Below are 23,641 nucleotides of genomic sequence, written 5' to 3'. Positions count from 1 at the left end.
ATAATCCAAAATTAAAAAAAAAAAAAAACAAACGATGGAAGAAGTTCATGGTCGTAGAGAAATAAAAGAAAAACTAAATATGTTATGTAGATAAAATCAATTTTTTTTATTAAAGAAAAAAAGTTAGTATTAGGTACGTTAAATATTTTTAGTTGAGTAGTGCCATTTGGCAAGTGAATTTATATTTCTTGTGTAATTTTTTTTGTCGCCTAAATTGAAAATTTTTCTTCAGTTTCAAATCTTTACATAGGTACTACATAATGTACAACACATAAATTCTACTCATTGCATCATTTTTTGAACTTCCGCAAGAATTCCGTTCTTTTACACATTTTTTTTAAATTTAAATTTAAATTCAATTTCTCTACATATTATGTAGTTTTATCATGCACCTTTCCCATTGCAAAATGATATGGTTCTAATACAGTACTGGGAATAGCTATAAAAATTTTTTGTAGGTGCCTTTCTCTCAAAATTTTCTTGAATAGCAAGAATATAAAATGTTTTAGTTAGTTTACCTTAAATGGAAAAGAAAAATTCCTTATCAAGCTGAAAGGTAATAGTCTTAACTGATGCTGATTATTCTTCAGTATTTTTAGGAAACTCTCAGTGTTTGTTTAAACTTAACTAAAAACCTACATTAAAGACTACAGAGAGGGAGAAAAGATACAAATTTATCAATTGGTATGATTTTTTTAAGTTATTTCCAGCACTGTATAATTGGTGTAATTAGTGTCCTTAATTAAATAAAAATATAAATTATTTCGTGTAAAATGTATATAAAACAAAAAAAAGAGAAAAAATATAAATAAGTTTAAGTGCTGGTGAGCCAAATAACATCATTTATATGAAATCATTTGAAATTTTGTAGAAATAAACATTTAATTAAGTAAATAATTTGAGGGGAATTCAGTGAATAAATAGATAATAAAAAATATGTATAATCCTATGAAATTTTTATTATTTCTTTTAACAAAAAAAATGGTCACTAAATACGGAGGGGAAATGTGAATGGAACAAAAAATACTGAATAGAATGTCTAATTAGGGGAAAAAATTATAAAAGAAAAATTTGTTAAAAAAGAAATAAATGAAAGATTTTCTAAAAATTAGATTTTGTGTTTTGTTTTTTTTTTGGCACATTCTGTCGTATCCTTTTAATATAGGTACCTAATTATTTGTTGAATTTTTTAAACCATCATTTACTGACGTAAATCTTTGGTTTTCTTTTCAATTTGTTGTTGTTAAGGGGGGTCTCTTAGGAAAGCTTACAGTTGTCATTTTTTAGAGTTTTTCTTAAACTTGGTTTTCCGATGTTGGTTACATTTGAAGCCTAATTATTGAAGAGTAAGAAAATCACTTTCCGCCATCTTAGGTGCGACGCCATCTTGTGATTTTTCTCAAAACACAAAGGTAGGTTTTTCTCAGGATCTACTGGATGGATTTTGATGGGGTAAAAAGCAAATGAAAGAGGAAGCATTAGCGAAGAATGTACCGGAACAGATTTTTAAATTTCGACTCAGAAGTTGAGAAAAGTCAATAAGAATATTTATCTATTTTTCTCAACTTCTGAGTCGAAATTCTAAAATCTGTTCCGGTGCATTCTCCGCTAATGCTTCCACTTTCATTTGCTTTTTACTCCATCAAAATCCATCCAGTAGATCCTGAGAAAAACCTACCTTTGTGTTTTGAGGAAAATTTCAAGATGGCGTCGCACAAAAGATGGCGGAAAGTGATTTTGTTACTCTTCATATAATTAGGCTTCAAATGTAACCAACATCGGAAAACCAAGTTTAAGAAAAACCCTAAGAAAAATAAAACATTTAATTTCACCAGCTCTCAAAAGAGACCGCCCTTAAATCATCTCTAACATGAAATCCTCTTCTCGAATAACATTATATATGTATGTAAAAAGGTTTCAATTTAAATGTTACATAAGTAGGTATGTATGTAGGTATACTTTGACTTAACCGGAAGCAAATAGTTGCTGTACTATCTGTATTTAATGGCGAATTAAATTCCCCATTTTACTTTGCATCACAAAATGCATCTTATAAAAGAAATAAAAAAAAAACACATACAAATCGTCTGTCCCATTATGGAAAAGTAAACTAACTGCTATGTTATTTTTTTTATGCTGTTAACATACTTTTCGCAGTGGATACATACATGCGTGTTTGATGAAATGCAGCATTTAGTGGTGGCTGCTGATTAAGTTTGTGCTTTGCCATAGCTTCCTGCCGGAGGGCGATAGAGACTTGGAAGTGCGAGTACTTGAGGCAGATTGAATGCATATTTCCGTAAACCGATGTTTTTCATCGTGTTGTCTGCTCTTGTTCCCTCACTTTGGTGTCAATGAAAACACAAAACCAATACAAGAAGATGCTAAAATTAGTACATTTCCGTTCAATCGAAAATTAACTACCTATACACACAGATGTGTCATGCACGTGTCTTTCATTCCTCCATTCATGACTATATTTTATTTAATGAATGCAAATTGATCGTACCGTTTGAAGTCTCATTACAACATGTGTGTTGTGTATGCTCACACAGAAACTCATTTGCAATTCAGAACTTATGAGAAGAATGACCTCAAATTGATTTTTTTGAGGTCCTTTAAAGCATCTGCGAATTTTTTTCTTTTCACAAAACTTTGCAAAATTAAACTATCAATTGCGGAATAGATATCTTAACTGTTTAATAATCTACCAAAGTGGCTTTATCTCTCTCTCTAATGAAGCATAATTATGTTCAAAACAATTTGCATTGACTGATGATTCAAGGTTTACCACCTCACATTACAATATTTTATATTATAAAAAATGTTTTATTTAGATTTCTTTTTATTTAAAACAAAATTTAAGTCTGTTTTTGTTTGCAAGTTTCGTTTTTTTCGCGAACTTTATTAGCATAAGGGTTCGACTTAAGTTTTAATCTTAGAGTTTTTTTAACGAGGTCATGCTGGGGTAGTGTTAAATGCATTCTAGACCAAGCCCACCTAGCCTAACTAATAAAACTAAAGCTTCATCTTAAAACGTAAAATATGCAAGTTTGACTTAAAAACTTAAGCCTAACTTAAAAAACAAAGTTAAACCGTTTATTAAGTCAGGCTTATTTTTTAAGCCGAACCTTAGTTCTTTTAGGTCAGACTTTTAAGATGCATTCAGACTCAGTTTAGCCTGATCTAACCTGGAAACCTTAAAAGCCTGACTTTATAAAAGTTAATTCTAGTCTAAAACAAAGGTCTTGATTAAAAATCTTAGGACTGACTTTAAAAACTTAAACCTAGTTTGAAAAAAAACTATAGTCTAACTCAAAGAAGTTTATTCTGTTGTAAGGGAGGGCACGGTTTAAGACCTAAAGCAGTTTTTTTAAACAATTTATTCTAGTTTAGAAAAACTCAGATCTGACTTAAGATGAAACTTCGTAAATTACAGTTCATTTTTTTTTTCAATTTCTGATTTTTAAGTTTACCAAAAATTAAAGCAAAAAAAAAATAAAACCCCTAGAGGTGGTAACCGTAGATGATACGTATACACAAGAAAAGAAAAAGAGTAAAAAGAATAAGAAAAGACTCACCTCCTCATTGTGTCCATGACTATTTGCATACTTGTTGCGGGAAGATGGAACTCTTGCTGAAGAATTCTACATTGCTGGAGTGTTACAGCCATTGCTGTTCTATCTTTGGCACTTTTGCACGATGTAAATTGTACTCCGTGGAGGGCTCTCGTGATATCTTCTGCCAAACTGAGGATTTTCACATTTTTCGATGGATTCAGCTTCAATTGATCTTCCATTGTATTGAGAAGATTCACGACAGTTTGTGTTGGCACATGTGGTTCACTTTTCGTTGGTGTCTCCGGTACGGTGAGATTGAGTTTCTTATACCGAATATGGTACTGCTTGAGTCTATCGAAGTTGTCCCAATTTGAGCGATGCTGTTCCGTTGTGTATCGCAGTGTTTCGGACAACGTTGCCTTCTCATTGATGCCAATGTTGAAGAAAACAGGAGTCACCCTGAATGATGGAGTCTCCTTCGTGGGTAGGGCACAGTAAACTATCTCCGGGACAGGCAGTAGAACTGTAAGGGATTGCCTGGAGCCAACAATGCGCGGGAATGGAAGGAGTTTTGTGTCTCGCTGAATGTTGCTACGAATAAGGGTGAAGCGAACTGATGAGAGATCCTCAATAGCTACACACATATCACCCCACATGTCTGTTTCAGAGCCATAGAGTGATAGGAGTCCCTCGAAGTATGCCAGTGGGCCCAAATTACACATTAGCTGGATGAAATTCTCCGTAATCTGCGTTCCCCAGAGTTTACCCATTAAACCCGACACCAAAGCCGTAAGCTGCAAAGGTTTTATTTTTATTTTTTTTAATAAAATCTGTTCTTTTTATTTCTTTTTTTAAGAAAGGGGTATTTATGTGGCGAATATTTTGGTTTTTTTTAAGCGAATCATCCGAATATTTCTCAAGATCTGAATATTTGACTTCACATGACCATTTTTTTTGCTAAAAACGGAATAACTTAAAACCGAAAAAACCCAAAAACGTATTTAGAAATATTTGGTTTGAATTTAGTCTTTTTTGGGTTTAATTTACTACTTTTCGGTTTGAATATAGTTCTCTTTTTTAGGCTTTAAAGATTTTTTAAGATTATGTTCCTCAATCTTTGCAGTTTTGGGATTGAAAACTAAATATTTATCTACTTGAATTTAGGCTTGAATTTAGAACTCTTCCACTTGAATTAACTACTTTTTAGGCTTCAATTTAAGTCTTTTTTAGGTTTTTATTAATATATATTTTTAAAAGTTTATTGAGATTAGAGACAGTGTATTTAGGGTTGAAAATCAAATACTTTTAGGCTTGAATTAAGTAAGTTTTGGGTTAAATTTACTACTTTTTCTTTTTTCTAGACCTAAATAATATATATTTTTTTTAAACTTTTGCTCATCAATCTCTTCCTTTTTAGGACTAGAAAAGTATTTTTATGCTTGAATTTAATATTTTTTTAAGCTTGAATTTAGCATGAATAGGGGTTAAATTACTATTCGGTTTGAATTTAGTCCTTTTGAGGCAAGGGGATGGTTTAACCTCATTTTCAGTGAAGAAAAGTCACTTTTTGTTGAACAAAATGTATGAGGAATTCTCGAATCTCGCTCAATCTCGACCGATTCCCGAGAAACACTTTAACTTTTTTATATTAATAATGTTATTTCGATGATGAGAAGGGATTAACCGAGAGCTAATTAAATGTACTATCGATTGCAAGTGGAATTGTGCAAACTGATCCCTTATTTTGATCGGAAGAACCTGCTGCCTCACTAAAAGTACTGATTTCTCGGGGTTGGGCATCCCCCTGTTTTGAGGATTGAATTAAATACTTTTAGACTTCTACTTCTCAATCTGAACCATTTTCAGACTAAAAACAAATATTTGGATTTCTTTGGCAAAGGAGTTCATGCAGTTAATATGGGCCAAGTACCTAATTCGAAAAAACGGAGAAAATCATTTTGATCCACCTAGTCTTCTAGGGAATCAAAAAAGGATAAAGAATCGGTAAAAATTTTCACCTTTTTCCACTGGGATCATAAAGAAAAAAACTAATAAAGTTTTGTAAAAAATTCAACAACAAAAATTGACCGCCATTTGCCATTTTGTTCCTTTCAATGCATTAAGCACATGCTTCAAAGCTTGAAGCATTAAAAGGGACAAAATGGCAAATTGCGGTCAATTTTTTTTGAATTTTTTACAAAACTTTATTAGTTTTTTTCTTTATGATCCCAGTGGAAAACGGTGAATATTTTTACCTATTCTTTATCCTTTTTTGATCCCCTAGAAGACTGGGTGGGTTAAAATTGTTTTCTTCGTTTTTTTTTCAAATCAGCTACTTGGCCCATATTAACTGCATGAACTCCTTTAGCGAATAATCCGAATAATTTCGTCCAGATAAACCCCCCTTGTTGTTGAGAAAAAGAAAAACTTACTGCTTGGGAGAAACACACATCACGGCGATACATGATATTGAGGGTTGTAGTTGTTCTCTTCATATCCTGCTGGAGCCTCTGCACTGAATGAATCAATCTGGCTGTCTTTAGCAATCCATCCATAGCCTGACGCAGCTTCCGCATTGATGGTCTCAGTTCGGAGGTCCAATCTGTTGTCATTGATAAATCCAGTCCATCGGTGAATTTATTGCCTTTCTTCACCTTCCTTGTGACCTCCCCAATGGCCTGAGTGAGGGCCAAATTGAGATCTTTCCCACACAAATTTGCAGATTTATTCAATGTTGGTTGATTGGAAGACTCTGCTGTTGCTGGTGCTGCTGCCTCATGTTGTACATTTTGCAGCCCCGGTTGACTTGTCACCACATCGGGAGGTGTTACCGTAAAGCCCGTTCTCTTGATCACACTCTTGGGTTGCCTTAATCTCACAGCCGGACTCCCACAGCGTCCACATAGGAATTTCACCTTACTCACAAGGCACATGACAGACGCCTCAATGTTCAATTGTGTCAAGTCCAGTGGTTCAGGTTCCTCCGTGGGACGATAGTAGTTTGCCGAAGGGCTCGAACTCATTACTTTCATATCCAAAAATGCCCCATTGTGCCCCAAAACAATTGCCGGATTATCCAGCGCATATCCATTCTCATCGAATGATTCCATCTGTGTCACATTGCTTGTTGTATCTTCCGTGGAATTTCTCACTGCTGCTGAGGAGTCAATTGTTGAAATTTCACCATTCACATCAAAATGTGTCTCATTGAATTTCATTTCGGTATCCATATTGCATGTAACGGGTAGTGAGCACGAGAGTGTTTCAGCTTCAGTTTGAGCATCATTCTTGGATGATGCTGCAGCCTCCACGAGGATCGTTGAGAGGGTATTGAGGTCCGTAGCTGATGGGGATTTTCCTTTGAGTGTCCCTGTGGGGGTTTTCATTGATTTCCCCGCTGAACGTGGCCAGAGATCCGGAGCAGGACCCATTGGTGTGGCAAAATCCTCTAAATCCGGTGATTTGAGATCCAGAGCACCCAGTTGTTGGGTTATTTTCTTAAATGGCGACAGTGGGGTGAGCGTATTATCGGTGGCATCATCAATTATACGATGCCTTTCGATAAATTCAAATGCCTCCTCCACCAAACTGGGTTCCCACAGTGTCAGCAGTGATCGTGTTTTTGTCATCATCTCATTGCAAAGGGGCAGCATCCCTTTGGGATTTTTACTTTTTGCCAACATCAGGAGTTGCGACATGATCTCCACAATTTCCTTCCGGAGTTGCTTTATTGCTTGAACTGCATCATTTGCCGCTTGAACTTTGCATCCATTTTGCAGTTGCTCCATTTTCGATGGTGATTGCTTTAGCTGCTGCAGCTGTTTGATCAATCCCCCAGTCTTGGTTTTTCCACTGTGCCTGGTGAAGGCACCAACTGTCACAATGTCAAGCACCCCCGAACGCTTGAGAGTCTCATTGTGTGCCCAAAGACGCTGCAAATGGAGATTAACTGGTGCAAATTCCAATGATTCATCATCTTTATGACTCGATGGCTTAAAGTATTTCCCTGCACACTGTTGCAAATTCTGCTTTGCCTGCGAGTAATCTTTCAGGAGTCGCAGATGTTTGTCCAGCAATTCCATCTGCTTATTGCGCCATTCCCCACCTAATTCACCCATCCCGGAAATTTCCTGCAGTAGCTCCTTTTCACGGAGTATCCAAATGGACAGCAATTGCTGCGGAATTAGGAAGCATAGCTGGCTCTCAAGCATCATTTCGTGCACCGTAATATCACCACCAAGACCCGATTGCAATCGATACGTGTGAATTATGGGATTTGTATAGATGAGCGATAGTCTCCCTTGAGGTGGAACAAAGAGCTTCACACCTAATTTTGGTGGGAGCGATTGGGATCTTCGATGTCCCATTGTTTGGTGTTCCGCCGCCTTTGCTGGCGATCGTGACGTCGATGGCTTTTTATCTTGATCCGGACTCCATGACAAGATTGTTATGAAACCTGCATTGCCACTATTAGACCTAAAGGGAATTCTCAGGCGGGATGTATCTTGTATCACACCCAATGCAATTTCAGCCGTCCCCAGGGGTACTGCTGTCTGGGAAACCTTTTCACGGACATCGTATGCCGTAAAACGTATTTGAGACGATGAATTTAGCCCGTCTGATGCGCGAAATGTGATGGTGCACATAAATTGCGGATTAGATGATCTCTGCAGGATTTTTTAAAAAATATTTCGACTGTTAAATTGGCAAAAAAAGGTTTAAGAAGTAAATCTACCTCAATGACTTCAGTTCGTCCATATTTAATCCACCCCAAGCGATTAGTTGTGGTAACTTGAACTACAACTGATGGATTCGGTGGCCTACCATTGCCATCACACAAGAGATTGTCACACATAATTGCAGATTGACACAGAGGTATCTCATTGATGTCTGCACAGAAATACACAAAAAAGGAGGATAAGCTACAAAAGAAAATATTAAAATTAATTAATTAATTTCACAAACCGATTTCTCTTCCATTTTGCAATCGCAACATATCAACGTCGAGGTCGTGCGTATTCCCGCGCTTCCGTTCAATTTTCTCCATGAGCACCTGGAGTTGCTTCCTCAACTCCCCATAGCTTGCCATCTGGATGGCTTGTGTCCATTCCAGGCGCTCCGCCTCGGAATTTGTGGCAATTCTCTGTGTTACACCATCATCAAATTCAATGTAGAAGACAAAACCATCCGATTCGCGACTATCACTGTAAATGGTGGCCTTGCATTTCTCCAGCACAATAACACCCTGTGGCTCTGAAAACTGATCGCTTGTCTTGAAATAGAAGAGCAAATTTCCACGCAAACGACACCAACGCTCCGTGCTCACTGCAATGGCAAAAATCACAGAAGAATCTCATTGCAATTCGTGGGATTGAATTTTTATTCATTTTTTTTTGAAAGCTTGAGAAAATCTGATTTAATTGTTATTAATACTAACTATATAGGTACAATAAGCAAGATAGATTTCTATAACAACACTGTGATGATTTATTTTTTTACGTACAATGCTATGCTCCCTTATTTGCCATTCATTCTTTCACATACACTACTTGCAAAAAGTTTCCGGGCAAGCAAAAATTGGGTATTTTGAAGGCATTCAAGTGGTTATATCTTCGGCTGTGATTAACCGATTTTCAAAAATTTATAAGTTTTGGAAAGATGCATTTCTCATCTTTCCAAAACTGGTAATTTTTTGAAAATTGGTCAACCCGTAAATTTTTGGCAGCCCTTTTGGTAAAGCTAGGTGAAAGCTTGCCCGGAAACTTTTGACGGGTAGTGTGTATTTAAAAAAAACGTATATCATACACACGCACTTTGCATTATTATCTGAATGTTTAGAGTTAATCTTAATGGATGTTAATGATCAATTTTTGTTAAGTTTTAGTGTGTCTATCTTAAGAAATGATCCTTCCTTCCTTTGCGGAAGAACTCTCACAAAAGAAAATTAAATTAAAAATGGGACGTGCACCACACATGAAGACAACAAAGATGAGGAAAATTAGTAAAAATCATTATTAAAATGAATTCAGAGGCTAAACAACTATTGAAGGATGATTTGTCGCCTATGTGGTGTGTTAATCTTTTAGTATAGATGGTGTTTTTACTTGAGAGCTTGTGATGTTAGAGAAAGCAATTAAAATACAAATGAAAAAAAATTACAGATAACAGAAGAAAATAGAGAAAATGAGAAAAACAACTAAACTAAAAAGAAATAAAAGTGTTGTTGGGAGAAAAATGATCCAACCTTTGCCGGTGCCACCTATACAACTCAAACTCTTTCGCCTTTTCCAAGAACCACGTTGCCCTGATCCACTTTCGTGATTCCCTGTTGGTATTTGAGGGTTTTTTTTATATTTCTTCAAAGTCAGTCATTAAAAGTAAAAAATATATAATAAGATAAATCATAAAATAGTTGATAAAATTAAATGAAAAATAAAACATTTTGGCTCAATGAGGAGGAGGATGTGAGAGAATTTATTGACCCCAACTGTGTGTGTACAAATGACGAGTAACAAGGGCATGGGGGATCTCTGCAATTCATGGCTATTCGATATATTTACATTCAAATATGCCAATAATGTGGGGGAGACGGTGTGTTGACTCAAGAGATAGTAAAAGAATATGATTTCATGTGCAAATAGCGACTCTCCCATAAAACATGTTCGCTTTATTTTTTTGTCAATCACGCCGACGATGGAATTAGTCACGTTTTTAATAGCCAGCTGTTTGTTACTACACGTAGGATAAATCTCTCTGCCTATGAGAATGATGCTATTTAGGGGGGTCAAAGGAGTATTTAGGAAGTACCTTCAGTGCGCCGGAAGAAGCCTTCTCTGTCCGTAAACCAGACGAGTCCCTCCTTCTCGAATTTATTGCTTGGCTGCGTGGCAAGAGTTGCCAGTTCGAGCTTATTGAATCGCATAGTCCTCTTTTGGCACTAATTCTAGAATAGAGAGATAAATTATTTTCCTATGAACTTTTGGGAGGAATTCTATTGATTTTATCTCATTCAATGCAAAAAGTAGGACACTTCATCACCAAGGATAGTTACCATGAATTTTGCACGTTGTTTCTGCATTTAGTAGCTTAGTAACATACTCATGATTGCAACTTGTTCATATCAGACCTATCGTCACTATTTATTTTCCTATTTAAAGCCACTTTATTGCAAGATATTTGTGTTTTTACCAGCAACGCCTAATTTCCTCCACTCACATCACCACCCCCATCGCGCATTTACCTCGCTGATGTTTTTACTGAAACTTACACAACAGCAGCGCCCTCGTGTGAAATATCTTTCAGCCATCACGGCGATTTTTGTGTGGTAAAAGGAAACTTTTTAGAAACAATTTTTCACCATTATTATTGTATTTATTGCAAATAGATTGATTTTAATTAAATATAAAATATATTTGTGCGGTCGTACTGTGAAAATACGGTAAGCTGCAGAGGCAAATTATGTCCAAAAAATCTGTTTAAAATTCAAGTAAAAACTTCTAATGGTGTCATTGAACCATTTTTTAGGGTATTTTTCCCAACTGAAAAAAAAGCCAAAAAAAGCTGATAGGAAAATAGTATGATTGATTGCCTGGCCAGGAAGTGAAGAGAATAAGTGTAAGAGAACAAAAGAGAGCAATGGGTAGTTTCAAAGAGATTCTGTGCCAGCGATTTCCGGGAGTTGATTCTGTTGTTGTGCAGTACGTGGAGGAAGTTATGGAGGGGAATGATGACTTCACAACCGGGAGTGATGTGTACGAAGCCCTCGGTGAGGTACTCCATGAGATTGCCCGGGAAAAGAGTGAAGAAGACATCAGGGAGATTTGTCAGCTGCTGTACAACAAGGTCTCGCTAGATGGTGGAAATGCGTATCAGGGATGTGAAAGAAAAATTCTCGATGCTCCCGTGCAGCTGGAGGAGATGGCAAATCGGGATATGGATTCAATGAATGACATGAATAGTATTTGGGTGATTGGCAAAGGTGGGGGGAATATGAAGGTGGATGCGAAAAAGTTGGAAAAAGCCGAGGCGAAGTTGCAGCAAAAGCAGGAGAAGCGTCTGGATGTGAAGCCAGCAAAACCCCCACCTGTGGAACTCATGACGGCGTCCGCATCGCAGATGATCAGCAAAAAGGATAACAAGATGCAGGCAAAGGGTGTTGGGAGGAGTATGGATTTCAAAATTGAGAACTTTGACATTTCCTTCGGGGATAAGATTCTCCTCATGAATGCCGACCTCAATCTCGCCTCCGGGCGCCGCTATGGGCTCGTGGGGCGAAATGGTTTGGGGAAAACAACCCTGCTGCGAATGATCTCGAGTGGTCAACTGCAAATCCCACCGCACATAACTGTTCTCCATGTTGAACAGGAAGTCGTCGGGGATGACACCGTGGCATTGGATAGTGTTCTGGAGCAAGACACTGTGCGTACGGGGCTGTTGCGACGTGAAAAGGAACTCTTAGCTGCTGCAGATCATGAAGGTGGCTCCACGGAGGAATTAGCTGATATCTACAGGCAGCTGCAGGAGATTGAGGCAGATAAAGCACCGGCAAAAGCATCAGTGATCCTCAGTGGTTTGGGCTTTACGAAGGAGATGCAGTGTGCTGCTACACGTACATTTTCCGGAGGTTGGCGAATGCGTCTCGCCCTTGCCAGAGCCTTGTTCTCAACACCAGATCTCCTCCTCCTGGACGAACCGACGAATATGCTTGACATTAAAGCCATCATTTGGCTGGAGAATTATCTGCAAACGTGGCCTAATACCCTCATTGTCGTTTCGCATGACCGTAACTTCCTGGACACCGTGCCCACGGACATTCTCTACCTGCACAGCCAACGTATTGATCACTACAAGGGGAATTATGAGCAATTTGAAAAGACCAAAACGGAAAAGTACAAGGCCCAGAAGCGAGAGTACGACGCCCAAATGGCTAATCGGGCACACGTGCAGGAGTTCATTGATCGCTTCCGCTACAATGCCAACCGGGCGGCCAGTGTACAGTCTAAGATTAAGATGCTGGAGAAATTACCTGAGCTACAGCCGGTGGAGAAGGAACCCGAAACGGTGATTAAACTGCCCGAAGTGGAGCCCCTAAATCCCCCAATTCTTATGGTAACAGACGTGGCATTTGCCTATGATCGGCCCATTTTTAAGTGTCTCAATCTCAATGCTGATCTCCAGTCGAGAATATGCATTGTTGGGGAGAATGGAGCTGGTAAAACGACCCTACTGAAAATTATTATTGGTTCCTTGGATCCAACGTCGGGAATTGTCTTTGCCAATCGTAATCTCAAGTTCGGCTACTTCTCGCAGCATCATGTGGATCAGTTGGAGATGAACCTCAGCTGTGTGGAGGTGCTGCAGAAGGACTTTCCCGGGCGACCTGTTGAGGAGTACCGTCGCCAATTGGGGAGCTTTGGGATATCTGGTGATTTAGCCCTGCAGTCCGTGGCGAGTTTATCCGGAGGTCAAAAATCTCGGGTAGCCTTTGCAAAGATCTGCCTGGCAAATCCCAACTTCCTCATTCTCGACGAACCCACCAATCACTTGGATATTGAGACAATTGATGCTCTGGGCAAGGCACTCAATGTATTCCAAGGGGGTGTTATTCTCGTCTCCCACGATGCTCGTCTGATAAAGATGGTATCCCGAGAGCTGTGGGTGTGTGGCAATCAAGATGTTAAGACCATCGAAGGTGGCTTCGAGGAGTACAGGAAGATTGTCCTCAAGGAACTCGAAGCAGCTGCCAGTTAAATTCAATAGCAAGAAATGTAAATAAAATAAATAATAAAATGATCACCTTTTTGCATCATAAAAATGCGTCTTATATTTTCCTTGAATTAAACTTCAGATTAAGGGCACTACGTGTAGTAGTTTGCCCCTTAATCGTCACAAGAATCACCGGAAATACAAGAATCTACATTTTATTTAAAAAAATTCTCAATTGAAGACACAAGAGATGAAGCTTCGGGGAATTTTTCCTTACGCGGAGGGCCCCTTTTTACACCTGACCACACGGAAATGCCCTCTTCCTCATTGGACCGCCTGCAGGACACCTCAAAAGCTCCCCGAACTCCTACAACAATCTCCGATCCCAACTTATGCTGCGGCAGAAGGCTACGCAACTCTTGGAAAAGTTGCTGTGCCTTATTCCGGAAGACACGTCAGGATTTGCAGTGCTCAATCCGTATGATGACATCAAAATCATCATCAACCGGTGGTGGCGTAGCCTCGTGATCATCCTTCTTGGCTTTCTTAGCTTTATTGCCAGATGATTGATTCTACAGCAATTCCACATTGAAAAAAAAGAGAATTAACAATTTATCAATAATAATTAATATATTCTTTCAGCTCAAACCTCAGATTTCCTCGAAGGCGCTTTTCTTTTTCTAGGCGGCATTTTCTCCTTATCAAACTGAAGTTTTTACTTTAAGCTGCGTCTACAGGTATGTTTTTCATAGGATAGGACAAGTCCAGTGTTTATGCAAAATTTCCAGTGGAAGCGTCAGGGGACAATGCGACATATCCATTTTTTTTTAAATTAAAATGCATAAATAAATTAAAGGATAATGTGAATTAAACCAAGATTGTAAGACTTGCAATCCTTATATGGAGAGATCACGATCGCACGTAAGAAAGTTAGCAAATAATAATTTATTGATTTTAATAATACTCCAAATTAATATTTAATTTTTATTCTAATTGCCCATGCATGTGCAATTCAACCACTCATTAAAGGCTCTGTGGTAGAAGCCCCAAAAAAAGTTGATCCCTTTGCCATACATGTAGTCAATTAATGCTGAATTTCTTTCCTTATACCCTTCTGTATCTCTTAAGTTAATGGTCTTAAGTTTCTTGCAACAGTCTGCCAGCCGTCTACAAAAGAATAAAAATAAATAAATCGTACATTTCAGGATTAATGTAAAATCTAATCATGCATGCTCACCTTAACAATCGATCAAGGTTATCATTCTCCTAAGTCTCGAGCTTAATTGTCTTCAAATTTTTGCAAGATTGGATGACAGGTTCAATAACTTCTTCTTGATCTTCAATCTCAATATATGGGAGGCCAAAGCTTGTTAAATGTGGTTGCTTTTATCCTTCACCAGTCATCAGGGAAGGGAGAGTAGCAATCTTCTGGCAATAAAATAATTTCCTTTAGATTCTTGTTATTTTGCCTCAGACTGCGGAGAAATTCATCGTCCACATGACCGTTCATTCTTATTCTCAGCACAACAAGATTCTTGCACTGTAAGAGCGGCTGAAGAACTTGTCCCTCATATTTTCTACCTAAATCGATCTTAAATACTTCCAGAAGAGGATTGTTTTCTAGAAACTTGGAGAGAATATCCTCTGAAAGTTCCATTTCAAAACCAACCTCTTCATCCCACTTGAAAAGCCAGGCACGGCGACACTTCAGCATAATATTGTGCTTAATCGCATTTCTCGACGTATTGATTTCCTCAACGTATCTAGAGTTCCACCCACAACCAAGATCTGTAAGGTTAACTTTTCCAAGACATGCAAATCCAACATCATCCACCAGTTGCTTGCAATAGCGAGAGCAGCTGCGCAGGGCAAACAAATCGCTAGGAATGAAGTATTTTGCGATCGTAGGCATCAAATCTACCAGAGGGAGATCCAGAAATTCTACAGCCTGCTTCGGTACTTCCGGTGCTTCTACATCAATCGTTATTCCTTCCACTTCTTCACGTTTCGCCATTTATCGCCTCTGCTCTTCCATACCTCTTTGGAGAATACAGCGAGAGATCAGTATGGGTAATATTGACAATACCTCGGGCACTTTTTGCCACAAGATCCTCAAGAATACGTACCTTCAGAGAATACAGCACTTTTGCTCTTGTCTGGCAAGAATGACCGGATTTTGCTAATTTTAGCGTCTCAAGTGTCTATATTTCACTTTTCACTGCTATATTTTCTCTTCTTCTAATGCTTCTAATATATTTCACCAACAAAATAATAATAAATTGAATAAAAAGATAATTTATAATGAATTTCACAACTGGCTTGCTTGCGCTCAGAATCACGAAAAGGTTGAGGTTAGATTCAATTAACCCCATAAAAAATTTGTCGCATACCCTTCCGCCAACTCTTTTTGGAGAACTTCACATTAGTTCAATTGATCAGCTGTTGAATCCACATTTCCGGGATTGTTCTTATTTTTGGGGATTTTGCAGAGAGAAATTAGCTCATTAAAATGTGGGGCGACACCTTATTGATTGTCTTCATATCAATCTGCACGGCTTTTCTCGGAGAAGGTACGTCAAGGAAGAATAAAAAAGCCTTGATTATGCATATTTTTCTTGAAATAAATATCAATTGCAGGCTTAACGTGGTTGCTTGTTTACCGTACTGATAAGTATCAAAAACTCAAAGGAGAAGTGGAGAAACAGAGTAAAAAATGTAATTAAACTAATTTTAATGGATTTAATTTCTCCGGTAGATGCATATTAGTTAATTTAATATATTTACTTTGTAGTGGAAAGACGGAAGGAGATCCATGGCGACTCCCTGGATAAGCAGCACAAGAAAAAAATTGAACGTGATGAGGAGAGGCTGAAGAACAACAACAGGGACCTATCGTTGGTGAAGATGAAATCAATGTTTGCGACGGGATTCGCTTTTACGGCACTTTTGAGTATGTTCAACAGCATTTTCGATGGGCGCGTTGTTGCACGACTCCCCTTTGTACCCATCTCATGGATCCAGGGGTTGAGTCATCGAAATCTCCCCGGAGATGACTACACCGAATGCTCATTTATCTTCCTCTACATCCTCTGCACCATGTCCATTCGGCAGAATATTCAGAAATTGCTTGGATTCGCCCCATCTCGTGCTGCTAGCAAACAAGGTGGAGGACTCTTTGGACCAGCCCCAGGACAGTTCAAGTAAGAGCCGGAAAGGTAATTTTTTTTTTGCATTATTAGATTTTATTTACATTAATTTACTATGTATAGAAGGAAAAGAATTTGATGCGATTTATGTTGAAGCCCTAAAAATTGCATTTCTTTTATTTATTGTTATACTATGTTTGACTCAAACATTGGTTGATCTACAATTAATCTGTCGAATCCCAGGCGTGTGAGATCAATGGTACGATATTGCCCATGAATAATGAGCTCCATGATGGCTCTTCCCACGGCAGGTGTTTGTTGAATACCTGAAAAAATATCAATTAAATAGTTAGATAGAATATATAGAGAAATCTCTTAAATTGTACTAACCATGCCCGCTGAATCCAGTGGCGAAGAAGAGATTTTGATGATAGGGATGATTCCCAATTATACCATTCTTATCGTAGATGTTATACTCGTAGTATCCTGCCCATGAGCTGGATACTTTGAGGGATTCAAAGCTAGGAACGCGCTTAGCGAGAAGGGGCCACACTTCTGACTCAAAGTACTCATGATCAACATCTAAATTGCTGCAGTTTGGTTCGTGATCCTCCGTGGGACTCTTGCCACACACGAAATTGCCACACAATCCATCGCGACGGAAGTATGTGGTTGTGGGATCAATGGTTAGGGGTGTATTGAGTCCGGGGCAATCATTACTCTGGCTGTTGACGACGTAGACGTACCTCTTTCGCGGTTCTACGGGCAGTGGCATCTGCAGGAGCCCTTCACCCGTTCCAATTTTCATCATTTCAGCAATTTTCCCAGATTCCGCTCCTGCTGCAAGGATGCAAATGGCAAATTTGATTGTTTTCTCCTCGCCATTGGGTAGGCGTACAATTGCCTTCCGGAGGGCTTCATACTTTCCCGCTTCAATTCCAACCACAATCATATCGGGCATTGGTTCAAATTCAAATCCCTTCACTTCGGCACTAATGTACTGAGCTCCGTACTCTTGGGCGCGTCTCTTGAAGCCACTAAGGAGGCACCATGGGTCAAACCATCCCTCCTTCTCCAGCCCATGGCATCCGAGGGCAATTCCATCCACATTTAGCCATGGAAATTTACGTTTTAGCTTTTCCACTGTGAGGATCTCATTGCGTGCCCCGAGTTCATTTTGCAGCCTTGAATTCCGGTCTAGTGTCTCCGCACCTGCCTCGGAGGCCAGCAAGAGGTATCCGTGGGGTGTAAAATTCACATCCATATCATCCCCGAGGTGCTCTTTGATGTTACGGATGAAGTCTGCGCCATAGAGGGACATTTCAATGTTCTCCACCAGTGAGAATTGCTGCCTCAATCCACCGACTGATAACGCTGTTGATGCATTTGAATACTGGAAGATGATGACAAGATAAGACAATACTTTACACGCGGAATGTCTTGTCAACAATAAATATCAATAGGAGAGCAATTTATTTACACACAGTTCTTAGAACCAATTCATGCTATCTAATCTACTTTTACTAGGTGATTTCAAGATCACAGATTTTTCTTTTCTTTCGTAAACTTTGTAAAGGTTAAAGGATTATTATTTAAGAACTTACGGAACTATCCTTTTCCACAACAACTACATTCAATCCTTCCCGTGCTTCCTTCTTCAGCCAATACGCTATGGAGCTCCCCATGCCACCACCTCCGATAACAAGGACATCACAGTGTTCCGGGAAGATTTCTGGTCTTCGATATTTATCCAAATAGGCATCCAATTCTCTGTCGGCATCCTGTGAGCTCTTACCAGCAGAACTTCGTGGTAGGAGGAATTGTCCGACTTGCTTGAAATCATTCTTGAGGATGTTAACAGTCCTCCAGAATGGATGATCAGCTGGACGGTTATTTTGATTCCCACCTCCTCTGTAGTCACTGAAGAAACGTGTGACTGAGCACAAATTCCTGACTTTCCTCATCAGCAACATCTTGTCGACTGATTGAGGTACAAGCGCATTATCTTATCTATCCAATTGGTGCGAATTATATTGTCTGCTCCACGCTGAACTATTCGCTTTTACACCATCCGGGGATACTTTCAGAAACTCCGCACAGCAGGAACATACGAAACAATGACGTGCGATGTTTTTCTATTACTTTCGATGAATTCACCTTCACCCTATGTTATTAATTTCCCCCGTCTTTCCCGCTGAATTTCACGGAAAAGAAAGCAAGAAGAGATTTTTTTAATGAATATAAGAATTTTTATGCTAAGAAAAAATGTTAAAGTTAAAGAAAATGATCAGAAGAAATCCCTAAAAAGACCTTTTCCCGCCAAAAACTAACTCAAAGCGCGTAATTATGCAGCTAACTTCAGAGCAAAACTTTTGCATTTTTTCGTCGCTTGCAACGCTTGCAACAGCAAACATCGCAATATCGATACAAAACAGTTGCAATATTTGCTGTTTCAAGCAGCAGTTTTGTTGTTTTGTGAATTTTCCTCGTGAAAATGGAATTTAGAGCGTCGGAAAATCCCTTTAGGGATGTCATTGTGAAGGAGGAGTGCACAGAAGAACTTTCTAATGCCCATGGATGGAAAAAGTACGGGTAAATTATTGATTTTCCCGTTTTGGAGATCCCTTTGATGAATTCTTGTTTTGTTTTTCAGGGCAATTCTCGAGGATCTGGAGGATATTTCCGAGAGGAATGATGAGAAGGTATCGATGGATCCTCTATTGGATGATGACGACATCCCGTGTAAATTCTGTCGCAAGAGATTCGTGTCTCAGCATCTTCTGGAATTACACATGGCCACGCATACGCGCATCAAAGTTCCCTGCTCCATCTGTTCCAAGGCATTCTTCAGTGACATAGCGCTGGGGAATCACATCAAGAGTAGCCATGAATGCGAGGAGTGTGGGGAGATGTTCAAGTGCCGGGCTGAGGTGCAATCACATCAGTGGCAGATACACAGGGAGATTGTATCCAATGCAGAGGGCAGTGATGTCGTGAAGCCCGTTAAGAGAGCCATTACGTGTCAAACCTGTGGGAAAGCATTCAGGCATAAATGTTTCCTGAAGAAGCATCTTGAGGATGGTTGCAGGAAGAAGAAAGTCTTCAAGTGCAGACACTGCCCCCAGATGTTTGCTTACCAAAAAGCCCGGAAGAATCACATTAGCAAAAGGCACCCACGACAGTCATCATCCCAGAAAGGTAAGCTGTGAGATTTTCTGCTAAAAATCTCTTCTTGAAGATTTCTTTTAATTTTTTTTTTAAATTTTGTTTGTCTCTTTTGGTAGATTGGGAAGATTGGGGGCCTCCTAAGAACGTGAGAAACTTCTCTTGCTCTTCTTGTCAAGACGAATTCAAGAATAGGGAACAACTAAATGAGCACATACGGAAGACTCACCACAACCGAGATAAATCATTGGAAAAAACGAAATCCTGTGAAAAGGATCTCAAACAACCGTTCAAGTACGAGCGCCATGCTGAAGCTCATGCGAAAAAAGATGAGGAAAATCTTCAGTGCCCGCATTGCGGAAAAACTTACAAGAATACAACAAATCTCGATCGACACATGCGGAAGTACTGTAGGGGAGAAGAAGCCACCATGTATTCCGGGAAGGTCTATACGTGCCCCATTTGTGGCTGGATTGGTACTGTGGCCAGGGAATTCCTCGTGCACATTCGCAAACACAATTATAGCATTGAAATTCCATCTCCTATCCCGCTGGCCCAGCAGAAAAATCAAAAAATGCACGAAATCTTCCAGAACACCCTAGAAAACTTCTCGGAAACACAAGAAGTTTACCAAGAAAGCAACTATGTGAAGGAAGAAAATTTCACTGAGGAGGACTTTCCGAATTTCCTCAATTGCCCCCACTGCCCGGAAATTTTTGATCAGGAAGATCTCCTTGAGGAGCATATTGAGAAGGTTCACAAAAAGCTCCTCATTCAGCTAAATTGTATCAAAAAGGAAACAACAGATGATTCCCCATTCCACACACAGGATATTCTAGGAGAGTAGATTTATTTAGAATTATATAGAACTTACAAGGAATTATATAATCATTTAAAATCCTCAAAATTATGGGATTTTTTTTCTCACGTAATTCTTCAATCAGCTGTTCAACATAACCTCAAAGTGTAGGGATGGCAAATGAGAAGCAATTCATCCGCCACTGTATTTTGTATGAATTTCATCAGGGAAATAGTGCCACAAAAGCCTGTGAAGCCATCTGTGAGGTCCTCGGTGAGGGAACAGTGTCCAAGAGTACGTGTCAGTTCTGGTTTAAGCGCTTCAAGCAGGGAGACTTTGATGTTAGTGACCGGGAACGTACTGGGGCGCCGCTCAAAGTGGACGACGAGGAGCTACACGCCCTGCTGGCGGGGAATTCAGGACAGACACAGATGCAGCTGGCAGAACAACTTGGAGTAGCTCAGAAGACCATCTCAAATCGCCTACGGAGGGGATGTGGAGACACGGGAAAAAAGCGTCCGGCGAAGCACAAATGAATCCGAGTGACCCTGATTGTGTTCTTATGTTCTGGGAAAACTTGAGAGAAACCCGGAAAAATATCCCCATCCGGACAATATACTGCCTGAAAGAGAAAAAGAAACTGAAGGAATCCGAAAGTAGACAAAAAATTGACCACTGAAGAAGGCGAGGCGATTTTCCGAAAACTCTGGTAAAAATTGTGTTTTCTCGGATTGACACGCATCCATGACGCCCCCGGAGGGAGCATCTCAGCTTCTATAAAAAAAACTGACCCTGAAGAATGTTTTTTATGAGTATTTATCTCCTTCCGGGGACGTCAAGTCAACTAATCACTTGTTTATTGGTTACTGTGCGTTCACTCCACAGAGAAGGAAAAGGAAAAATTGAGAAAATCTAGTGAAAATTCCCTGCCGATGTAAAATGCCAAGAGAAGAAAAGGAGATTGTTGACAAGGGTTCAAATAATTGACAAACTTACCACTGAGGAAGGCGTGGTTAAACGCCGAAAGCTTTGGGAAAAGATTCGTTTTTTTTTAAACCCGCATCCCTTATTGACGCTCCCGGAAGGAGAAAAATACTCCTAAAAAACATTCTGCAAAGGTTCCGTCAAGAATTTATTAATTCTGTGATCTCCATTCTGTGCAAGAGAAACCGAAGGAAGAGGAGACATTCTGTGATCCTTCTTGGACTGCAAGGATAACAATGATTAATCAGCCAATCCAGAGGTTTGCCAAGGAAGATTGAAAAATCAGAAAAATCCTTCTTTCACATAAAACTGATATATTTATTTTACATTAATCTATTGGTTTCTCATCGGCCGTTAATTTGTTACAATCCTGTTGTGCTTTAAGCCACAGGAACATCAGGACTCATGGATGGTAGGGTAGTAATCCCAAATTCAAGGAATAAATATTTATTTTAATATGAATTTGTTGTTTTAATTTTGCTCCTTTCAGAGCCTCCAGATCAAAAACTTATCCTTGGAGTTCTTAAATAAATTTTAAAGGTTCTATATTCCTTGATTTTAGGCATCCCTTTCCGCAGAAGGAATTTCTTAACATTTTTCTATAAAAAAGGATTTTTTGTTTCAAATCTTTTCCCATCAAAAAAAAATCTTTTTTCAATAAAAGGATTCTTTCTCAAAAAGAAATCCTTTCAATAAAAATAGAGTTTTTTCCACTAATTCTGACTCCTCTGGCACACCCTGGCCACAGTATTCCTCTCCATTTCCATTTCCTGCTGATCCAGGAGGTTATTTAGTGTCTGCAGGAAGACTTCCTTGAGTCGCCGACGTCGGTGTGGCGCCAACTTCTTGATATCCTCATCGAGACTCTGAAAAAATAGCTGATCGTAGTTTCCTGGCTGCGTGGCACTCACTGTGGGTCCCGGTGGATCATCCAGGATGCATGTGGAGGCATAAGAGTCATCCATGTAGGTCCTTTCGCCATATCTATCCAGTGGACTCTCTGCACGCTCCTCTGATGGCCCACTGAGTCTGTGTCTCTTCTCCGGCAGTGGGATCTCCTCCACACCACCCTCACTCTCTGCACTCTGGGATTCCTGCTTCATCACCACAATTGGGATTTCGGGATACGAAGGGAGTCGCTTTGATGTTTCCGGAGGGGATTTATCGCTGCAAAAGAGAGAATTTCTCATTGAAAAAAGCTTTGAGAGGAGAAATGCTCTGAGATGTCTTACATGGAATGATCTGTGTCGGGTACTGTGAGAACCCCACGGAGGAAATCCAGAGAATCCATCATGTACCACTTCTTACGGCGCCTCCCAGAGGCTCCGTAGGGCATCTTCTCGTGCTTCAGTGCACGCATAAATTGACTCCGTAGTGAATTCCACTTTGTCCGCACTTCAGTCGCTGCAAAAGAAAGGATTCAATTATCCCACATAATGCACATGAGGGGAACTTTTGTACTCACTGGACATTTGCATTGTGTGAGAAATCTGCGCCCAGAGCCCATCAATGTGTGCCCTGTCGTTGTAGAGATGTGAATTCATGTCGTAGAGCTCCGGATGGGGCTTAACCAACTTTATGAGCTGTTCCGTTATCTTTACATGCGACTCCATCATCCTATACCTATCCATGTTCCACTGGGGTGCTCCCTGGGACGACAAGTGACCCTGGAAAACACTGTGGAGGCGCTCACGTAGCTCCAGTTCTCTTGCGCGATGAAAAAACTCCTCCCGAGCAACTCCCTGACCGATGTGTCGCGAAGTGTCGTTGTGTGTACGTCCGTTTGTGTTCGCAAACATGTTCACTGTAATGTTGCGCAGATATGTTGCGCGCAACTCCCACTTCTTGTTTGTTTACACAAGATGTTTACTTTGCACTTTGGTTGTGTCTTTTTTTTTCACATCTTCTGAACCCCCATTCAAGCTGTTTCTCTGAATGTTTTTCCCGGACAATCCAGTGGAGATGAATTAAAAATTCCTCCAGCAGAGGAAGTCAAAGGTCAGTGACCTAACCTTCAAAAATGTCCATCTTTGTTTTGTTTTTGTTCTCATCATTTTCATTCAACATAAAACTCATACAAAGTTAGCCGGTTTTACAATGTAGCCCTCGATATGCTTGTATTTTCTTTGTTTTGTTTTGAAAATATTTTTTATAAGGAAACAAGGATTTCTTGAGAAAAAAAAACAACAATAACAATAAAATTCCTTTTCAGCTGTTTTTGAGCGACACGTAACTTCTCATTCTCTCTTTCTCACCCACTGTATCTTTGATCATGCTATCTC

The 23,641-nt window shown here is 39.4% G+C and overlaps 7 protein-coding genes and 1 long non-coding RNA gene across 13 annotated transcripts; 3 read left to right on the top strand and 5 right to left on the bottom strand.

Moving 5' to 3' along the window:
• Nucleotides 1–82: 82 nt before the first annotated feature.
• On the bottom strand, nt 83–10,813 carry LOC129788505 (inositol polyphosphate-4-phosphatase type I A). Of its 5 annotated transcripts, none has more exons than XM_055824631.1 (9): nt 10,612–10,810; nt 10,368–10,503; nt 9,805–9,885; nt 8,526–8,885; nt 8,296–8,450; nt 5,993–8,227; nt 3,582–4,354; nt 2,169–2,343; nt 83–2,049 (listed from the first exon to the last, which is right to left on the bottom strand). In XM_055824631.1, exons 2-8 carry the CDS (start codon nt 10,480–10,482, stop codon nt 2,211–2,213), a joined length of 3,852 nt encoding a protein of 1,283 aa, XP_055680606.1. In that variant the 5' UTR covers nt 10,483–10,503; nt 10,612–10,810; the 3' UTR covers nt 83–2,049; nt 2,169–2,210. The 5 variants fall into 5 exon arrangements, with proteins under 5 accessions (XP_055680606.1, XP_055680607.1, XP_055680608.1 ...); XM_055824632.1 differs by having other exon boundaries at nt 83–1,169; XM_055824633.1 differs by having other exon boundaries at nt 83–1,039.
• A 1-nt stretch (nt 10,814) lies between these two features.
• Nucleotides 10,815–13,374, top strand: LOC129788506 (ATP-binding cassette sub-family F member 3). The gene is made up of 2 exons (XM_055824635.1): nt 10,815–10,998; nt 11,085–13,374. The coding sequence occupies exon 2, from the start codon at nt 11,196–11,198 to the stop codon at nt 13,308–13,310; it is 2,115 nt and encodes a 704-aa protein (XP_055680610.1). The 5' UTR covers nt 10,815–10,998; nt 11,085–11,195; the 3' UTR covers nt 13,311–13,374.
• On the bottom strand, nt 13,353–14,001 carry LOC129788507 (selenoprotein H-like). The gene is made up of 2 exons (XM_055824636.1): nt 13,915–14,001; nt 13,353–13,837 (listed from the first exon to the last, which is right to left on the bottom strand). The coding sequence occupies exons 1-2, from the start codon at nt 13,954–13,956 to the stop codon at nt 13,481–13,483; spliced, it is 399 nt and encodes a 132-aa protein (XP_055680611.1). The 5' UTR covers nt 13,957–14,001; the 3' UTR covers nt 13,353–13,480.
• Nucleotides 14,002–14,191: 190 nt separating this feature from the next.
• Nucleotides 14,192–15,682, bottom strand: LOC129788504 (uncharacterized). The gene is made up of 3 exons (XR_008750370.1): nt 15,392–15,682; nt 14,503–15,304; nt 14,192–14,432 (listed from the first exon to the last, which is right to left on the bottom strand). It is a non-coding gene; the product is annotated as an uncharacterized LOC129788504 (long non-coding RNA).
• A 39-nt stretch (nt 15,683–15,721) lies between these two features.
• On the top strand, nt 15,722–16,576 carry LOC129788503 (calcium load-activated calcium channel). Its single transcript, XM_055824628.1, has 3 exons — nt 15,722–15,835; nt 15,903–15,980; nt 16,057–16,576. The coding sequence occupies exons 1-3, from the start codon at nt 15,775–15,777 to the stop codon at nt 16,467–16,469; spliced, it is 552 nt and encodes a 183-aa protein (XP_055680603.1). The 5' UTR covers nt 15,722–15,774; the 3' UTR covers nt 16,470–16,576.
• LOC129788499 (FAD-dependent oxidoreductase domain-containing protein 1-like) lies at nt 16,485–18,600 on the bottom strand. The gene is made up of 3 exons (XM_055824624.1): nt 18,016–18,600; nt 16,802–17,804; nt 16,485–16,737 (listed from the first exon to the last, which is right to left on the bottom strand). The coding sequence occupies exons 1-3, from the start codon at nt 18,382–18,384 to the stop codon at nt 16,598–16,600; spliced, it is 1,512 nt and encodes a 503-aa protein (XP_055680599.1). The 5' UTR covers nt 18,385–18,600; the 3' UTR covers nt 16,485–16,597.
• Nucleotides 18,601–18,839: 239 nt separating this feature from the next.
• On the top strand, nt 18,840–21,821 carry LOC129788500 (zinc finger protein 260-like). 2 transcript variants are annotated; one of them, XM_055824626.1, is made up of 3 exons: nt 18,840–18,997; nt 19,065–19,609; nt 19,696–21,821. In XM_055824626.1, the coding sequence occupies exons 1-3, from the start codon at nt 18,906–18,908 to the stop codon at nt 20,421–20,423; spliced, it is 1,365 nt and encodes a 454-aa protein (XP_055680601.1). In that variant the 5' UTR covers nt 18,840–18,905; the 3' UTR covers nt 20,424–21,821. The 2 variants fall into 2 exon arrangements, with proteins under 2 accessions (XP_055680601.1, XP_055680600.1); XM_055824625.1 differs by having other exon boundaries at nt 18,840–19,003.
• On the bottom strand, nt 21,657–23,619 carry LOC129788502 (uncharacterized). Its single transcript, XM_055824627.1, has 3 exons — nt 22,825–23,619; nt 22,592–22,763; nt 21,657–22,526 (listed from the first exon to the last, which is right to left on the bottom strand). Exons 1-3 carry the CDS (start codon nt 23,156–23,158, stop codon nt 22,073–22,075), a joined length of 960 nt encoding a protein of 319 aa, XP_055680602.1. The 5' UTR covers nt 23,159–23,619; the 3' UTR covers nt 21,657–22,072.
• Nucleotides 23,620–23,641: the final 22 nt, after the last annotated feature.

Source organism: Lutzomyia longipalpis, chromosome 2 (genome assembly GCF_024334085.1).
Source record: "Lutzomyia longipalpis isolate SR_M1_2022 chromosome 2, ASM2433408v1".
Lineage (NCBI taxonomy): Eukaryota > Metazoa > Arthropoda > Insecta > Diptera > Psychodidae > Lutzomyia > Lutzomyia longipalpis.
Note: the sequence above shows the minus strand (reverse complement) of the source record. Positions and strands in the feature narration are given on the sequence as shown.